The 17,411-nt window shown below is 44.8% G+C and overlaps 1 protein-coding gene across 5 annotated transcripts in view; it reads right to left on the bottom strand.

The window, feature by feature from the left end:
• The window catches only part of NRF1 (nuclear respiratory factor 1), a 148,890-nt gene that overhangs the window by 11,240 nt on the left and 120,239 nt on the right, over positions 1–17,411 (bottom strand). The window contains exon 11 of one of the 5 annotated variants that reach the window (XM_045388374.3): positions 1,930–1,986. The exons of 3 other annotated variants lie outside the window; for them this stretch is intronic. In XM_045388374.3, coding sequence (XP_045244309.1) covers positions 1,930–1,986 — 57 coding nt within the window. Of the gene's footprint in view, positions 1–1,929; positions 2,004–17,411 lie in introns of all 5 variants that reach the window. One more of the 5 variants, XM_045388378.2, reaches the window with a different exon arrangement.

Genomic DNA, 17,411 nt, shown 5'->3' with positions numbered 1-17,411 from the left:
GGTACATTTGGAGGATTTATGGATTAAAATATGTCTTACATCTGGCAAATACGGAATATTCTCATGAAGCCAAGAGCAGCCTCACAGGTGTCTTGGTGCACAGGGTGCTTTTCAGCACCCAGTGTTTTCTTCTCTCTTGTTGGACCATCTCAAGACTAAGAAAAACTGCTTTCTGGAATAACATTCAAAGGAGTGACTCTGGTTGAGACCGGGTCACTCTATCTTTTGCCTGATTTTGCAGACCACCAGGAAGCTTTTCATGCCCCGCATCCCACAGGCCAAATATTAAAACTGAATTCATTTTTACTTTATAAGTAAAGATATCTCAAAACCTATTTTGGAGATATAATATCATGATTTCCTTTTGAAATTACTAGAGATGCCCAGGAGCATTATGAAATCAGGGTTCTGTGTTTCAGTATTCAGAACCACCATGGTTTATTATTTTGAAAATTGAGCTCCCAATGTGGGGATGAACAAGCTAACTGCAAGGCCTGTTGACCCTGCCAAGAAGGCTTTAAACTGAAGACGGCAGGAGAGAAAGCATTCTGCTAAAGCTTGTGGAATATGCCTGTGCTCTGGAGCAGCGGTCCCGAGCATTTTTGGCACCAGGGACTAGTTTCGTGGAAGACAATATTTCCATGGATGGGGGGTTTGAAGGAGATGGTTTGGGGATGAAACTGTTTCACCTCAGATCATCAGTTCACAATAGGGTTCGTGCTCCTATGAGGATCTGATGCCGCTGCCGATCTGACAGGTGGAGCTCAGGTGGTGATGCTCGCTCACCTGCCACCCACCTCCTGTGGTGCCAGGGGTTGAGGACCCCTGCTCTGGAGGACATGTGATCTGGCTACAGAGAAGGGCAAGGGGTACCCAGTAAATTCCCAGAAGAAATCACTAGGAAGAAGGGTGGGAACAACACTCAGGTTGAGGTGTGTGTGCCAGAGGATGGAGATGCAGAGTGCACCAATACTTTAAAATGGAAAGTGGAACCCAGATGACAAACAGAAGAAGAAGAAGGTCACCAGGAGCCTGCAACAGTCAGGTGCAGAAATGAACAGCAGGTACAATCAGGAGTTACTCAGAGTTAGGAAGGGAGATTTGTTTATTTTTCTGTTATTATTATTTTCAAACTTTTTCTTTTTTTTTTTTCAAACTTTTTATGATGGAAAATGTCAAATAGGTCCCAGGAGAGGGAGGAATACAGCGAACTCCCATGTGCCTGTCATCCAGCCCCTGCCTCTTCTATCTGAGCAGGGATACGCTGAGGCAAGGAAGCTTCCAAAGATGTACTTGTGACTTTTCATCCCCTCACTCAGCATAATCTGTAGAGCACCATTTAGGAAAAAGCCACAGAAAAACTAAAACTTTTTAAGAGCACATAAAGGGCAGAATTAAATTTGTTCTGGGCAGTGAGACACCTGAAAAAAGCAGATCCGTAAGTGGAAATAGACAGTAATGGGGCTTTAGAGTCAGATGGAGAGAAATCTATCCCAATAAACTTCATCAAAGTTCTCTCCTGCTTTTCCTGTCTGAACTGTACTTAGCATAGCCAAATTGTTAATGGGGACAAGTTCTTTATAAATAAAGAATCCCAACTAGAGGTGGGAGGATCACTTGAGGCCAGGAGTTCGAAGCTGTAGTGCGCCATCATCGTGTCTGGGAACAGCCACTGCACTCCAGCCTGGGCAATGTAGTAAGACCCTGTCTCTTAAAAAAAAAAGAATTCCAGCTAATCAATGCAAAGGAAACATTTAACACTAGAAAAATCCGATAATCAATGGTTACTAAAACGATCAGGTGACCGAGTGAGGGGGACTGCACAGAAGAGGAATCCCACCAACCATGCAGGAAGCAGCGCCTGGAATGACAGCCTCACAGTGACTCTATCCTCCAGCTGCTTCCTTCTTTCCCCAAAGATGAACCCACCTGTGGCTTTGTCAGTCAGGATCCACTTGCGACCTGCACGATCTGCCATAAAGAGGCCTGACAATAACACAGAACTGTTAAAAAAAAAAAAAAAAAGCACCGGGCAAGATGGGCCACCAGCCCCGCTGCGGCGCTGCAGCTTCCCATGCACATCCGGTGCAGGGTGCACAGCCTCGCTCCTTCCACCCCTGAGGAAAGCCTTCGGCAAGCATGCCAGCACCAAGTGCTAATGTGCACTTAGACCACCAGATTTTAGTTCAGTTGAAGGGAGAGGAGGTCATTTCCCTCATATTTCCCCCTTGCCATTGGAATTTGTGATGTGATTTTCTTGTAGCACTTACCTTCCTAATTATGTCTTCTTTAAGCTAATATGAAAACTAATTTGTATTCCCTAAGTACCCAGCAGCTGGGTCGGGGCGGAGGAGATGGTCCAGGCTTATACTGGCTCGCTCAGAGAAATTGCCCAAGGATTTAAAATGTGTCACGAGTAATCTGCATGACAGATAATCTGTAGGTAACAAGTAAGAGTTGACTATATTCACATTTGCAAAACCAACAGGCCACTTCTGTATCTTAGGACCACTGTGAGGATAAATAACATCATGCTTACATGACTTAAGTTCTTGAGAAAAAAGACACGGTCTAAATGTGAAGTAGTGTTGTTATTTTACGTGGGCTTTCTCCAGGAGTCAAAGCAACTGTGCAGTAGCTACTAGACACAGACAAATGGAAGAAGCAAGATTAAAGGCCCTGTCCTTGGTCCCAGGAGTTGCTGGAAATGGAAAGTGTTGGTAGCCCAGTGTTCCACTCCCAGCAGCATTGTCCACACAATGCACAATTCGTTTGCACACTCTTGGCTCAAGTGTTCACATGCCCTCTTGTTTTAATAAGATGCTCCGTTTAATGAGAAAAGGACTGTCTGGTCCAACAGCAGGGCTGTGAAAGCTTAATTAGGAGAAGGCCAAGGAGAAGGTCAGCTGAAAGTGGACATTTCTAAAATTAAATTCCCTTCTCATTCATTTTTATAATTCAGGTTGTTTTTTTTAAAAAAAAAAAAAAGGGGGGGGGTAGGAGTGGGAAAAGGACATGAAATCCTTGGAGGAAAAAAATACAAAAAGCTGAACAAGAACACAGTCTAGGTAATATGGCTGGAAGGAGTTGTTCCAGAAACATTCAGGCATATTTCATTTTTTCCTTCCAACAAGGCTGCACTAGAAACTCCCAGGCTTCCTTAAGCAGTCGAGGCATTTCAAGAGGTTCAGACCAACCCCAAACAGTGCAGTCCCCCAGAGCTTCCTGTGATGATGGGCACGTTCTGTTTGAGTGCTGTCCAACACGGTGGCTACAGAGCGCTTGAAATGTGGCCAGCATGACTGAGGAACTTCTTTTGAAATTTTATTCTGTTTTAAACAGTTTAAATAGCCAGAGCACAGCTCTAAAACCTTTCCAGAGCTTCCAGTGTGCCAACTCCATATCATAAATGTGCCTCCGACAGACACATACACTCACACTGCGTAACACTCTAAGGGTTGCCTTTGTTGAAATGGAAACTCAATCTAAATTGGATGCTTTGTATTTACCTAAAATATAGTTTTCTGGCATTTCCCTTATTTAAATCACAGGTTCTTTCCTTTACTGCCATACCTCATCAACTTATTTTAATACCCTCCAACCCCCTAGAACTCTGCATGAGAAACTATCAGCATGTGAAAGCAATGCAGTGTAGATGCACGTTACAGTGCTGCAGGAATACGGGGAGGCTGGGCTGGGCGGAGTCAGAAGACTGCTGGACGCCTCTCTAGTGAGCCAATCTGATAGCATGGTCTTTGTAGTCTCCCTCACAGCAATGTCTCAGTTTCCATATTTAGACTCCTTCAATGATTCTCAGATCCAATTGCTAGGCTTTATGATGGCAAAGTTTTTTCTTTTTTTTTTTTTAAATCAATTTCACTACGAAAATCCCATTTAGGCTCTGAAAATCTCTAAATTGGGGCCTTTCTAATAATGAAGATTTGGTGTAATTATAATGTCACAGGCAATTGTGCTGACAAAGCAAAACCAGTATGTCTCCTTGCCAGGCCTTTGCTCTCAGTCTGACCAACAGGAGGAGAAAAGAGGCTTTGTCAGGAGCAGATGTGTACTGGGAGGCCCCAGGAAAGCAGATCTGTTGAATGAAGCAGGTGCCACTTAGACATTCACTTCACTGACTCCAACCACAACCTCCCCTTCATTTGATATCCTGCTCTTGGCAGGAGGATGGAGAAAGAGCATCGCACAAAGAGGAAGCATGTTTGTCCTGTTCAGATTACCGCTTCTGCCAGGCTGCTGCCGCTGCTGGGTTCTGCACATTTGCTCTTTATTAAGCAAATGTTAGAGCTGGGTGCTGGCAAGTGAATCCCTGTATTTACACAGGTAACCTGAGAGCCAGAGGGCCCCAAACCATCCTGGCTGTGAGGGACAAGCTATTAGAGTTAATAACAGGACACTGACATTCCTTCAAAATCCTAATGGAAGCATAAATAAAAAGAGGAAAGTCCCCTTTACCCAATGACCTGAAAAACTTTATTCTGTAAGAATTTTTCCTGTTCTAATATTCTGATTCCTGTGTGAACGGTGATTAATGCCCTTTTTACATGCTCAATTGAAATGACTCCAATTAAACTTGTCCAATTATGGCTCTGGATTTGGTATGCCAGAAAAAAAAAAATTCCTTTACAGAATAGTGCTCACAATGACAGGCACAAGATTCAGTCTTGGTTTATAAGGAGCTGGAATAATCTAAGACCAAAATCTGCCTTTGCATACAAAGACTTGGAAAGATCTGCGGACCTAAAGGGAAGGAGAATGAGACAAAGAAGCATGTAACTTGGCCTTGAGGACACCGCGGATGGAGAGGAGACCACAGTCAGTGGCGTCCATCTGCCAGATGGCAGGGACCTTCTTGGGAATCTCTCCGGAAGCCCTGACCTGAGTTGTCTGCTCGGAATGTCCCTGGCTGTGACTGGTGTTCTGTTCATAGGATGGTGTGCGGGCTCATCGAGTTTCCCCAAGCTGAGAATACCCAAGACAGGCAGACCAAAGAGTACATGAATTACAGAACTGAAGTACAGAAAAGCAGAGTACATGAAGGTATGCCAATGGGGCTTGACAACATGTGCTAATTCCCTGTGGGGCCCTGACACGTTGACTGGAGGCACCCAGTCTTTCACATGAAAAGTATCTGAAAGCTGTATCTGAAGGACATGGTCATGGCTTAGATGAACACTAAGAATAGAGACTGCCAGCTAGTGGCCTATCATCTCATTGTAAAGGCCCTCTATGTCCACTTTTGATCTGCAGTCTTTAAGCCTTCAAATAGCAGAGCCTAGGTTAGCAATTCCTGGCATACAAATGATGAATGCCCGAGGCCACGCCAGTTTATAATGGTAGAGAGAGAATGACACATCCCCTCTGGATGTGCAGACTACACAAGGAACCTAAACCTGCAAAGAGGAACAGGAGATACTCTCATGAGGCAGTGCTGGTCTTTCTGGAGGTGTCCACAGCTCAGCATCTCTGCAGGAGGCAAAGAAAAGCACCAAAGAACCCTGGCAACTGGAAATCCCTCCAGCTATGGGGGGTATGCCTGAGGAGTGACAGGAAAGCCCTGGTAATTCTAGAAAACAGAATCTCAGTATGCCTGAGGGATACGATGGATTTCCACCAGGAACACAGGATTCCTGAAGTAGGGATCCTTGTGGGAGATTCACCACCACCTCTCTGCAAATGAAGACTCACTGGCCCCGGCCCTAAGCCTGTGTGTCAGAAGTACTAAGAGTGAACCTCTGAAGGTTACTTCCCTTCCCATTCAGTGTGAGTGATTAATCATTATACTGGTAATAATCCTAACAGCAGTTGCAGCAGTGGTAGTCAACAGTTACTGCATGACTCAGATGCCCCAGCCGGTAAAGAGAGTAGGATTATAGTTTCTGCTACCCCTCAAATTAGTGCCATCAATACATCTCCCAGGATGGGGGAGACTGGGGAGTCAGGAAAACTGCCACCTCTTCCTGAGAGCTATTTTGGAAGGCACACTGGACTTCAGGAGGTCATTATGAAGACAGGGAAGGAGGACACATTTTAGAAGTGAAGAATCACCACTGAGCTGTCCCTTCCCCTCCTCAACACCATGAAAAGGTTGGGTGAGAAACACACATGGGGCAGAGAACTGTACCCCTCTTTGAGTGTCTAGAATCAAGAGCCCCAGTGAACATCTCTGTGCTCCCATTTCTCAGCAGCAGCTCTGTTTCACTGTGAAATCTGGAATTCATCCAATAGTCATGGCTCCCGTCAGCCTTGTGACCATCAGGCTTTGGATATTTAATCTTTTAGCGGGCTACTGTAAATCCATTAGAGCACCTGGCTGCAGATACCTGTAGCCTAGAAGAAAAACTTGCACTTGTGAGGAATCCAAGTGGAAATATGCACGTGGCCTGAGTCATGAATAAACTCACTAGGAAGTGAGTCTTGGTGTCGCCACTGTCTCCGGTCTCAGGTTTTCCTGCTTGGACTCTGCAGTGCTTAAAAATAGATCAGTTCTCCTTGCAACCCTCCCACCCTGCTGTTTACTGGCTGTGGATTACTGCAGTCACATGGGTAGATTTTTTTTTTTTTTAAAGCAAGCCATGCTGTTTATGAGCTGAGGAGGTCACTGGAAGACAAGGCTCATCAAGTATTCGTGTTGTCCTCCCCGTGCAGAGGGGGCACAACTTGCCAGAAGAGCGCAGTGTTACTGATACAGCCCTTAGATCAGCACTACCCAATAGAACTGTCTTCAGTGATGGACGTGTTCTGTATCTGCACAGTCCATTCACGTGGCTACTAGGTACATGTGCCTGTTTACATTTAAATGTGAATAAATTATAATGAAATTAAAAATTCAGTATCTCAGGGCTATTCAGCACTTGAAATATGATTGTGACTAATAACTACCTTTAACATTTTATCTTATTTTAATTAACTTGCATTGAAATTCAAATAGCAGCTGGGCGCGGTGGCTCAAGCCTGTAATCCCAGCACTTTGGGAGGCCAAGACGGGCGGATCACGAGGTCAGGAGATCGAGACCATCCTGGCTAATACAGTGAAACCCCGTCTCTACTAAAAAATACAAAAAAAAAAACTAGCCGGGCGAGGTGGCGGGCGCCTGTAGTCCCAGCTACTTGGGAGGCTGAGGCAGGAGAATGGCATAAACCCGGGAGGCGGAGCTTGCAGTGAGCTGAGATCCGGCCACTGCACTCCAGCCTGGGTGACAGAGCAAGACTCCGTCTCAAAAAAAAAAAAAAAACCAAAAAGAAATTCAAATAGCCACATGTAGCTAATAGCTATCCTACTGGACAGTACAGATTTAGATGTTAGGTTTTGGTATCATGTTTTTATTTGCCTCTGCTAAGATTTACCATGACTCTTTGACTTCTGAAGTCAGTAAAACATACCTGCCACCATTGCTTAAAACAATCCTGCAAAGGAGTCACCACACCAAGTACTAGCATAACCAGATGAATAATGAAGACCATGATTTTCATTTGTATTATGCCTTCTTTACTTTCTAGGTTGGATAAGCTGGCAAGAGGGAGTAAAAGGGAAGAAGGGAGTTTCGTTGGGCAGTAGAAAGAGTACTGGAGATCTGGTATGATTTCCAGTCTTACTATTTAATAGCTGACAGATCCTGGGCAAGTCCCGGCTTTAGCTGCCTCTGAACAGGGCTTAGAAGATCTGTTCTACTCAGTTTACTGGGCAAAGGTAGAATAATGCAGACATTGCTTAGCCATTTGCAAGGAGATGATGGTGGCAGTGGTGGTGGTTGTAGCAGCAGTAAAACAACAAAATGAAAGAATGGACAATGAAAGGAAAAAGATGAAGACCCTAAATAATTACGCTCAATGCATATAGCCAAAAGGCAAAATTAGAGCCAACTGAAATGGTTATTTTCCTGGTATGACATCTACCAACATGTTTCCCAGAATGAAAACGATTCATCTTAGAGAAAAGTTAGCTGAGTTAAATGGGAAAAGTCCCCGTCTGCAAAGAAAGCCTATTTCCCAGGGGGGCGTGTGGAAGACACTAAGAGACACTGCTGTCCCAAGGTGCTGCACCACACACACTGTTCAGTTCCCAGGCACAGCCGCCACCTCCCAGCTCAGCTGGAGCCGCAGGCCGTGCTCGTATACTGCCCTCACTCCTCTTCATTTTGATCCACAGCTCACAGCTCTCCTTATAAGAAGGAATCTTTTCAGGTCTAGGACTATCCCCTCCGTCCCCATCTATTTAAAAAAGACCTATGATTCCAAAGGAGAAACAGTTGTAATACACAGGAATCTTCATTTGCTTTTTCTTACAGAACAGACGATGCCTCAGCGCGGTCTGAGACCAGCACCCTAGTGTCTTCATTTTCTCTCAAGTCACTCTATCAACAAGGGGGTGGGTGGAAAGGACCGTTTACGTTACAGGAGGGCAGCCTAAAAATCCATAGCTACCAGCTGTGCTGCTCTTTGCGGACCTTGAAGATGAGAGGCTTGTATCCTGGGGACTCACAGCTCACACAAAAAACAGTTGCTTAGGGGTTGCCTGCTACAATTCCTAAGGCACTGAGCTTACCATCTTTGGATGAAAGCTACAAATGGTATCACAGTGTCATAGAACACAACAGTACTTTTAAGGCTATTATGCTATGGTGACTGAAAATGCACTCTTACACTACGACTGTTTAACACATTTATTTAAACTTTAATTAAAATAATGAGGCAAAAGGTGATTTAGTACACACTGGAATGGCACATCAGCAACCTTTTTGGGGAGAAACAATAATACAGTTCCTAAATTAATTTAACATTTACATCTCAATGGACTCTTGCAAGAACAAACACGTATGCTTATGTGTCCAGGGAACGAGGAGCACAGAAAAAGGTGGAAGGAGAGACGTGATTTACAGCCCAACATGTGGAGGATTGGCACCGTCCCTCTCACTTGTAAAGAGCTGGAACAGAGGGACATGCAGTAAGTAAAAATGGATGATGGTGGTGACAAAAAGGAAAAAATGGCAAAAGCTACCTTTTGTGATGGAGGTGAAATATAATGCAGCTGTTGAGATTTGAAGACAGATTGTGCCATTTTAGGAGTAAAAAGGCCACACTCATGACTGCAAACTATGTACAGAAGAGAACAGCAGCCCCAGACGAAGGCACACGATAGGGCCTTTAAACAATGTCACCGTGTATTTTCTTCAGTCAAGGTTATAGAAAGGGCTTCTGCTCTATTCCCACTTTTACAAGATCCACCTCTGCAACGTACATCTTCAACTGCGTAAGGCAAGCATTCAGGTCTGTCTTAAAGACAGGAAAGCAGCGTCTACATAGTACTGTGCACTCTAACATACGTGAGGAATGATGGAGAAGAAATTGATGCCGACAGCTAAAGAATTTTATATTTATGATGCATCCCTGTGCCAGGCACTATGCTAAGAACAGGAATCATCTTGTTTAATGCTCACAACTTCCTTCTGAGTACAGAACTATCATTATCCTAATTTTTATAGCTAAGGCTTGGAGAGGTTAATTTGCTTGCCTAAGATTATAGAGCTTGTTACAGGTTCAGCTTTTAGGGTATCCAGCTCTGCGGGACCTCCCCTCTCCCTTGCTCCTCCTTTTATTCTCAGTGCTATACCAGGTGTCTTCAAAGTTAAATGATCCTCACCACCACCTTCTATAGTAGAGGTTCTTAACCTTTTTTTGTGGGCTGGAGATGAACAGGGGTGGGGGCGGGAGTGGGAATGCCTCTGGTCTAGTTACACATTCAATCAAAGCTATAGATACCCTCCCCGCTGCTAGCAGAGGCAAAGAAAAAAAAAAAGGCGATACCAAAAAAAAAAAAAACCTTTGTATAGAATTTCTCAGGGTCCATAGACCCCAGGTTAAGAATATCTTATTGGGCTGGGTGTGGTGGCTCATGCCTGAAATCCCAGCACTTTGGGAGCCCAGATCATTTGAGGTCAGGAGTTCAAGACCAGCCTGGCCAACATGGTGAAACCCTGTCTTTACCAAAAATACAAAAAATTAGCTGGGTGTGGTGGTGCATGCCTCTCAGGAGGCTGAGGCAGGAGAATCGCTTGTGCAGTGAGCTGAGATTGCACCACTGCACTCCAGCCTGGGCGAGACAGTGGAAAAAAAAAATCCTATTGTTCTTATAATACACATAAAGTTGGTTTTCATGGGAAATTAAAACATGTGTTGCCTCCTTTGGCTCTAGCTGGGTTTACCACTTTTATAATCAGTATAGAACAGGCTTTACAGCCATCCTGTCTCACTTGGGAGGCCTTGAAGAATAGAAATGTGCGTTCTAATCTCTCATGCAAGGACCTCACCCAAGAATCCTGCTTTCTTGTCTGGACTTCTTGTTGGTCCTCACCCATCTTCTCTCTTACCCCTCTTGCTAAAAAGATTTAATTTTTAAGGAAGTATTCTAATGATCACAGTTGAGATTAAATTCTGCTGGGAAAACATACGTTATTTTCAGAAGTTTTTAATAAGGTCAAAGAAAACAGGGATGTGAAAAGGTGAAGAATGTTTAGTGTAAAGAGAAGACAGAATGTTTTTCCCTAAAGAAACTTCTACACGGACTTAACTTGGTAGTTAGAATGCATAATAAAATGTACGTTTGTTTTACAGTAGCACAGTAAGGCAGAGTGGGGTCTTACAGTTTTATTATTTATTTACTTATTTTCTTCTTATTATTATTGTTATTTTTTGAGATGGATTCTCACTCTGTCACCCAGGCTGGAGTGTAGTGGCGCAATCTCGGCTCCCTGCAAGCTCCGCCTCCTGGGTTCACGCCATACTCCTGCCTCAGCCTCCCGAGTAGCTGGACTATAGGTGCCCGCCACCGCGCCCGGCTAATTTTTTGTATTTGTTAGTAGAGACGGGGTTTCGCTGTGTTAGCCAGCCTAACACGGATCATGAGCCTGACCTCATGATCCGCCCGCCTCCGCCTCCGCCTCCCAAAGTGCTGGGATTACAGGCGTGAGCCACCGTGCCCGGCAGTCTTATAGTTTCAGAAAATGTTATGTTGAAGTCTTAAGGTGGAACTTCAGCAGCAAGACTGTTGCCAGGACCAGCGCAGAACGTGGGACACGCCACCCTGAAGATACATGCGAAGGGCTGCTTCTTCTCTAAGTGTAATGACAATGCCTTGTCATTAGCTTATTTTAATTTTAATTTAATTTTTTATTATTTATTTATTTATTTTATTATTTACTAGGGAGTCTCACCCTGTCAGCCTGGCTGGAGTGCAGTGGCGCAATCTTGGCTCACTGCAACCTCTGCCTCCCAGGTTCAAGCGATTCTCCTGCCTCAACCTCCCAAGTAGCCGGGACTACAGGTGCATGCCACCACGCCTAGCTAAATTTTGTATTTTTAGTAGAGATGGGGTTTCACCATATCGGCCAGGCTGGTCTCGAACTCTGGACCTTGTGATTCGCCTGCCTCTGCATCCCAAAGTGCTGGGATTACAGGCGTGAGCCACCGCGCCCGGCAGCTTTAATTTTTAAACAGCCCTCCAGGCCATTTCTCTTCATTCAGAACATGAGGAGGGAAGGCTGAGACCCCTAGTCTTAACTAGGGCAGCATAGGTAGTGGGCGGTTTCTGAGTCTTCAGTGCTGACCGGCGAAGAGAGATGTGCTCTTCAAAATCTCTGGGGGACCCCAAGCAAGGGCTGTAGGCAGAGCCAAGTGGAAGACCTGGTGATGAACTGGGGAAACAAATAAGCCAGTAAACTTGCTCCAGGCAAGAACGAACACGCCCCTGACCCTTTCCCCAGGCTCCACAGTCCTACCACCTTCGTCTCAACTTTGCTAGAGACAGGTGGGAAGGCTGAGAGAGTCCTGGCCTCAACTGAAGGGCAGCAGGAAGGCTCGAGCAGAGGCTTCTAGGAGCTGAGGAAACAACTCGTCTGCTGGGGTTCCTTCCTTCTGAACATCATCTACTTCCCCTTAGTTTCCCTGGCTCTAAATAGCACCCGTAGCCCACCACCCAACTCCAATCAAGATGACACATTCACTAATTGCAAAGTACTCTGCTCACTGAAAATGTTTGAGGCTGACAGCCAGCCAATGACGAGTTCTGCAACCGGAGAAGCATACAGACCTGTCAGCTCCTCTGGCCAGCAAAGGCAGGCCTGTGTGTGTGCAGAGGGAGGGCTGCTGAGCCAGGGGCACTGGGCAGCGTGAACCTCCAGAACACCCCTAGAGCCCTCACAACAGCTGGGCAGATGGGCGCTGTGGCTAAACTAGACTAAGGCAAGCAGCCTCTGGCAGGGGTGGGGAAAGGTTTGACATTTCCGAATTTATTTGTTCAACAATGGTTATCACCTTGTATTTGTGGGGTCTAGGCAGGAACCTAGAGCTCACATCAAAGGGAGACAGTGTAGTACACTGGTTTGGAAACAAATTGCCTGAATTCAAATTCCATGTCTGCCACTCTCTATGTGAACTTGGTTAAGTTACTGAAACTTTTTGTGTCTCAGCTTCCCTATGTGTTACATCAGTTTAACAGTGTTTACCTCATAAAGTTATTATGCGTTTTAAATACAATGCATGTAAAACACTTACAATGCTTGTACATAATAAGCATTATATAAATTGTGTTAAATGAATAAAATTAATGAAACAACAAGATTGAGAGACAGAATGCAAGGTCAACAGGTAAGAAGTATGCTGATGTCCCAGGTCAGAGAACTCCATAAATGGGGTATGCCCTCCTAACATCTTTTTTTTTTTTTCTTTTTTGAAATGGGGTCTCACTCTGTCATCCTGTCTGGAGTGCAGTGGCGTGATCTTGGCTCACTGCAGCCTCGACCTCCTGGGGTCAAGGAATCCTCTCGCCTTAGCCTCCCAACTAGCTGTGACTATAGGCATGAGCCACCGTGCTGGGCTAATTTTTGTATTTTTTGTAGAAACAGGGTTTCACCATGTTGCCCAGGCTGGTCTTGAACTCCTGAGCTCAAGCAATCCACCTACCTCAACCTTTCAAAGTGTTAGGATTATAGGTGTGAACTGCTATGTCTGGTCTCCACTAACATCTTTATTACAAAAAATGAAACTGAAAAAAATCAAAAGAAAATAAAGGAGAAAGTGAAATTTCAAAGTGCAAGAACACTTGCTTCCTTCACCCGGTCCATCTCTGTGATGAAAACTCCCTATAAACCTGAACCTGGGGAAAGCTTGGGTAGAAGCAGAGGAGGACTTGAGTCAATTTTACAGTTTGTTAGTGGTTCTGTAGAAAGGCTTGGTAGGATAAAAAATGGCTAAGATAAGGTTTTACTCTTTCAAATGAACTTTAAAATCAGCATAAAGTTCATACTCCCAAAACACTCTTTGGAATTTTGAATGAAAGTTTTTTCAAATTTAAAAGATGAACCTTTTGTTCATTTGAGACAGTCTCACTTTGTCACCCAGGCTGGAGTGCAGTGGCGCGATCTCAGCTCACTGCAACTTCTGCCTCCTGGGTTCAAGCAATTCTCCTGCCTCCGCCTCCTGAGTAGCTGGGATTACAGGTGCCCACCACCATGCCCAGCTAATTTTTGTATTTTTAATAGAGATGGGGTTTCACCATGTTGCCCAGGCTGCTCTGGAACTTTGGGAGGTTGAGACGAGCAGATCACCTGAGGTCAGGTGTTCGAGACCAGCCTGACCAACATGGAGAAACCCTGTCTCTACTGAAAATACAAAATTAGTTGGGTGTGGTGGCGCATGCCTATAATCCCAGCTACTCAGGAGGCTGAGGCAGGAGGATCACTTGAACCTGGGAGGCAGAGGTTGCAGTGAGCTGAGACTGAGCCACTGCACTACAGCCTGGAAAACAAGAGCGAAACTCCATCTCAAAAACAAACAAAAAAACCCCAAAGGACAAAACCCCAAAAAACCCCACCCAAAACCAGCAAATGCTACATCCTCTCTTTTTTCTTGTGGCATCATTAGGAAAAGTGTTAGCTATATTAAAAAATGTTGATGCTTTCTTAGCAGCTCTGGTAAGAGGCTTATTAGGTTGGTGTGAAAGTAACTGCACCAACTTCAAATTTGCCATTACTTCTAATAGCAAAAAACCCCACAGTTACTTTTGTACCAACCTATAGTTACGAACTTGTTCATCTATTTTGTTTTCCCCCATCTACTTTTCAGGAATGAAAGATAGCTGTCTGAATCTGCGATAAGATCTCAGACAGAAGAGTGTTTCTGAGGTGGCCAAGTGCCAATATAATCCTTCTCTTTCATTATGTTTGCTGCAATGGGAAGGAAGAGAAAGGTCTGTAGGCCTGGTTTTCTGAGGCTTGCCAACAATGGGTGTTAAGGTCTGGGTGAGAGGTGAGAGGCACTCAGCAAAGAGCTCCTCAAGCCTGAGTGAATGTCTGTATCTGTTGGTCTTGGAGGTCAGGAGTCCTGGAACACGGGGGTTCTGGGGACCAGCAGAGAGGAAGGGAGAGTGAAGAAAAACAAATGGGCTGAACTGTATGACTTCTGACATTAAGGTGTGTAAGATGAAAAGAGTACTGAGATAACTGTGTTCAAAAAAAGAAGTAAAGGGCTGGGTGTAGTGGCTCATGCCTATAATCCTAACACTTTGGGAGACTAAGGCGGGAGGATCCTTTTGAGCCCAGGAGTTTGAGATCAGCCTGAGTAACAAAGGGAGATCCCATCTCTACAAAAAATATAATTAAAAAAATTAGCCCGGTGTGGCAGTGCACACCTGTGGTACCAGCATCTTAGCAGGCTGAGGTGGGAGGATAGCTTTAGCCCAAGGTCAAGGCTGCAGTGAACCAGCCTAGGCACAGAGCGAGACTCTGTCTCAAAAAGCAAAAAAAACAAAACAAAACAAAACAAAAAAAGAAGTAAAGGAAGGAATTCATCTGGTAGCCTTCACCAGCCTTAGACAATTCTACCTACATCTAAATGAAAAGGCACCTGTGAAAATCTTTATATTGAACCAAATCATGAAACTCCATCCTGAGAGACCAAAGACTCTATTGAAAAAGACAGAGAACATAGAAATAACGTGAGTGCTTGGGTAGTTCCTTTAGTGTTGGGGTAGTGTGGAGTAGATGTTCAGAAAAAAGAAGTCTTTGGGGTGCTGGGTGCAATGTCTTCGTCAGGTCTGCTTTGGTGATCCAGAATTTAAACTTCTGGCATGCATGGGTCATTATCCTTTTTTTTTTTTAGATGGAGTCTTGCTCTGTTGCCCAGGCTGGAGTGCAATGGCATGATCTTGGCTCATTGCAACCTCTACCTCCTGGGTTCAAGCGATTCACGTGCCTCGGCCTCCCGAGTAACTGGGATTACAGGTGTTGCCACCATGCCTGTCTAATTTTTTGTATTTTAGTAGAAATGGGGTTTCACCATGTTGGTCAGGCTGGTCTCAAACTCCTGACCTCAGGTCATCCACCCACTTTGGCCTCCCAAAGTAGTGGGATTACAGGTGTAAGCCACTGAGCCTGGCTCTTTCTTTTTTCGTTTTTTTTTTTTTTGAGACAGGGTCTCGATCTCTCACCCAGACTGGAGTGCAGTGGTATGATCATGGCTCACTGGAGCTTTGACTTCCTGGGCTCTAGCAATCCTCCCACCTCAGGCCCCCAAGTAGCTGGGACTACAGGTGTGCACCACCACTCCTGGCTAATTAAAAAAATTTTTTTGTAGAGATGGGGTCTTACTATGTTGTTCAGGCTGGTCTTGGACTCCTGGACTCAAGCAATCCTCCCACCTCGGCCTTCCAAAGCGCCAGGATTACCAGGCGTGAGCTACTGTGCCTGGCCTATGGGTCATTATCTCTAACTTGAAAAACACCATCCCCTAGGATATTGCTTCATAACCTCACCCGCCCCCGCCACTTCTCATTCGCTGTGGACTTCATCAGACTCCACATGCAGTGGTCCTCTATCCCTGCTAGTTCCACCCCACAAACTCTTTCTACTTCAGGACTGAACAATATCCAAATTGCTCTCAGAAGAGTCATCTGCTATTCCAATTTTGATTTAAACCATACTCTGAAATATGGGATACATGTTTTCCCCTAAGTAGTATCTGTTTCCAAGTTAGTTCTATGTCAACAAACAGTACCTTGTTCTGCTATCATCTGGTACTTCCTGATAATAAACTCTTTCTGATTAAAAAAACTTGGCTTGGCCGGGGTGTGGTGGCTCATGCCTGTAATCCCAGCACTTTGGGAGGCTGAAGTGGGAGGACTGCTCGAGCTCAAGAGTTCGAGACCAGCCAGAGCAATATGGAGAGGCCTCATTTACATTAAAAAAAGAAAAAAGATTAAAAAAAAAAAAAAAGTGACCTACTGGCAGATACTATAAGCTTGTCTGCCCAGAAGTGACAAACATAGGCTGGGCACAGTGGCTCATGCCTGTATTCCCAGTACTTAGGGAGGCTGAGGTGGGTGGATCACCTGAGGCCAGAGTTCAAGACCAGTCATGGCCCATCTCTATTAAAAACACAAAAATTATCTGGGCATGGTGTGGCACGTCTGTAATCACAGCTACTCGGGAGGCTGAGGCACGAAATCGTTGGAACTTCCGGGAAGCAGAAGTTGCAATGAGCTGAGATTGTGCCACTACACTCCAGCCCGGGTAACAGAGCAAGACTCTGTCTCAAAAAAAAAAGCGACAAACTCTGGCAACAGGACATAATCCAAAAGAATGATGAAAAAGAGAACCTCTGAAAGTCTAGCCAGGTATCTAAATTGCTGATTAAGAGGGAAAAATCTGGTTCCAATCCCAAAGTAAATACTATAGCACTGTGGGCAAAAACGCTAGAAGACAGGAGGATTATCAAAGTTACTTGGATTGTATCCGATGTGAGACTCATTCTTTGGGTTCTCAAGGGCAGATGAAATGATTGGCCTTTGCCTAACACTGCTGGGATACAGCACAACTCAAGGGTCTGATTTGATACAGAAATGCTGCATTGAGAAAGACGTAACTTCCAACTCTCAAGGCCTGGGTTCAGCAAGTACTGGCAGTCACAGAGTGAGGATGGCCTGCTCTGGGGGAACTAGTGGCTTTTAGGACGTGAACCAGAATTTTCCCAGATCACAAATGTAGCCAATAACATGAAATCACACCAAATGATTCACACAACCCAATGCTACTGAAAAGAGGCAGCTTCCAGTAATCAATAGTAGCAGGTGCGGTTCAACTTTATTGTATGGCTGAACGGCTCTACTTGGCCGAGAGCCAGAGGGTCCTTGGACTTACCTATAAATTCATCCATCTGAAAAGGTGATGCTAGGGAGGAGCCAGAACTATAAAGCAGTCTGTTCTCTCCCAGACAGGTCAAGTCGATTAGAATGGATAATAAAGTTTCCTACTGAACCCACATGGGAAGTTATTTTTAGCAGTTCCATAGTGAATAAGAGCAATCACACTTCACATGAATACCACATAGCCAGATATCCTGCC

Source organism: Macaca fascicularis, chromosome 3, assembly GCF_037993035.2.
Source record: "Macaca fascicularis isolate 582-1 chromosome 3, T2T-MFA8v1.1".
Classification (NCBI taxonomy): Eukaryota; Metazoa; Chordata; class Mammalia; order Primates; family Cercopithecidae; genus Macaca; species Macaca fascicularis.
The sequence above is the reverse complement of the archived record's forward strand: the minus strand, read 5'-3'. Positions and strand labels throughout refer to the sequence as shown.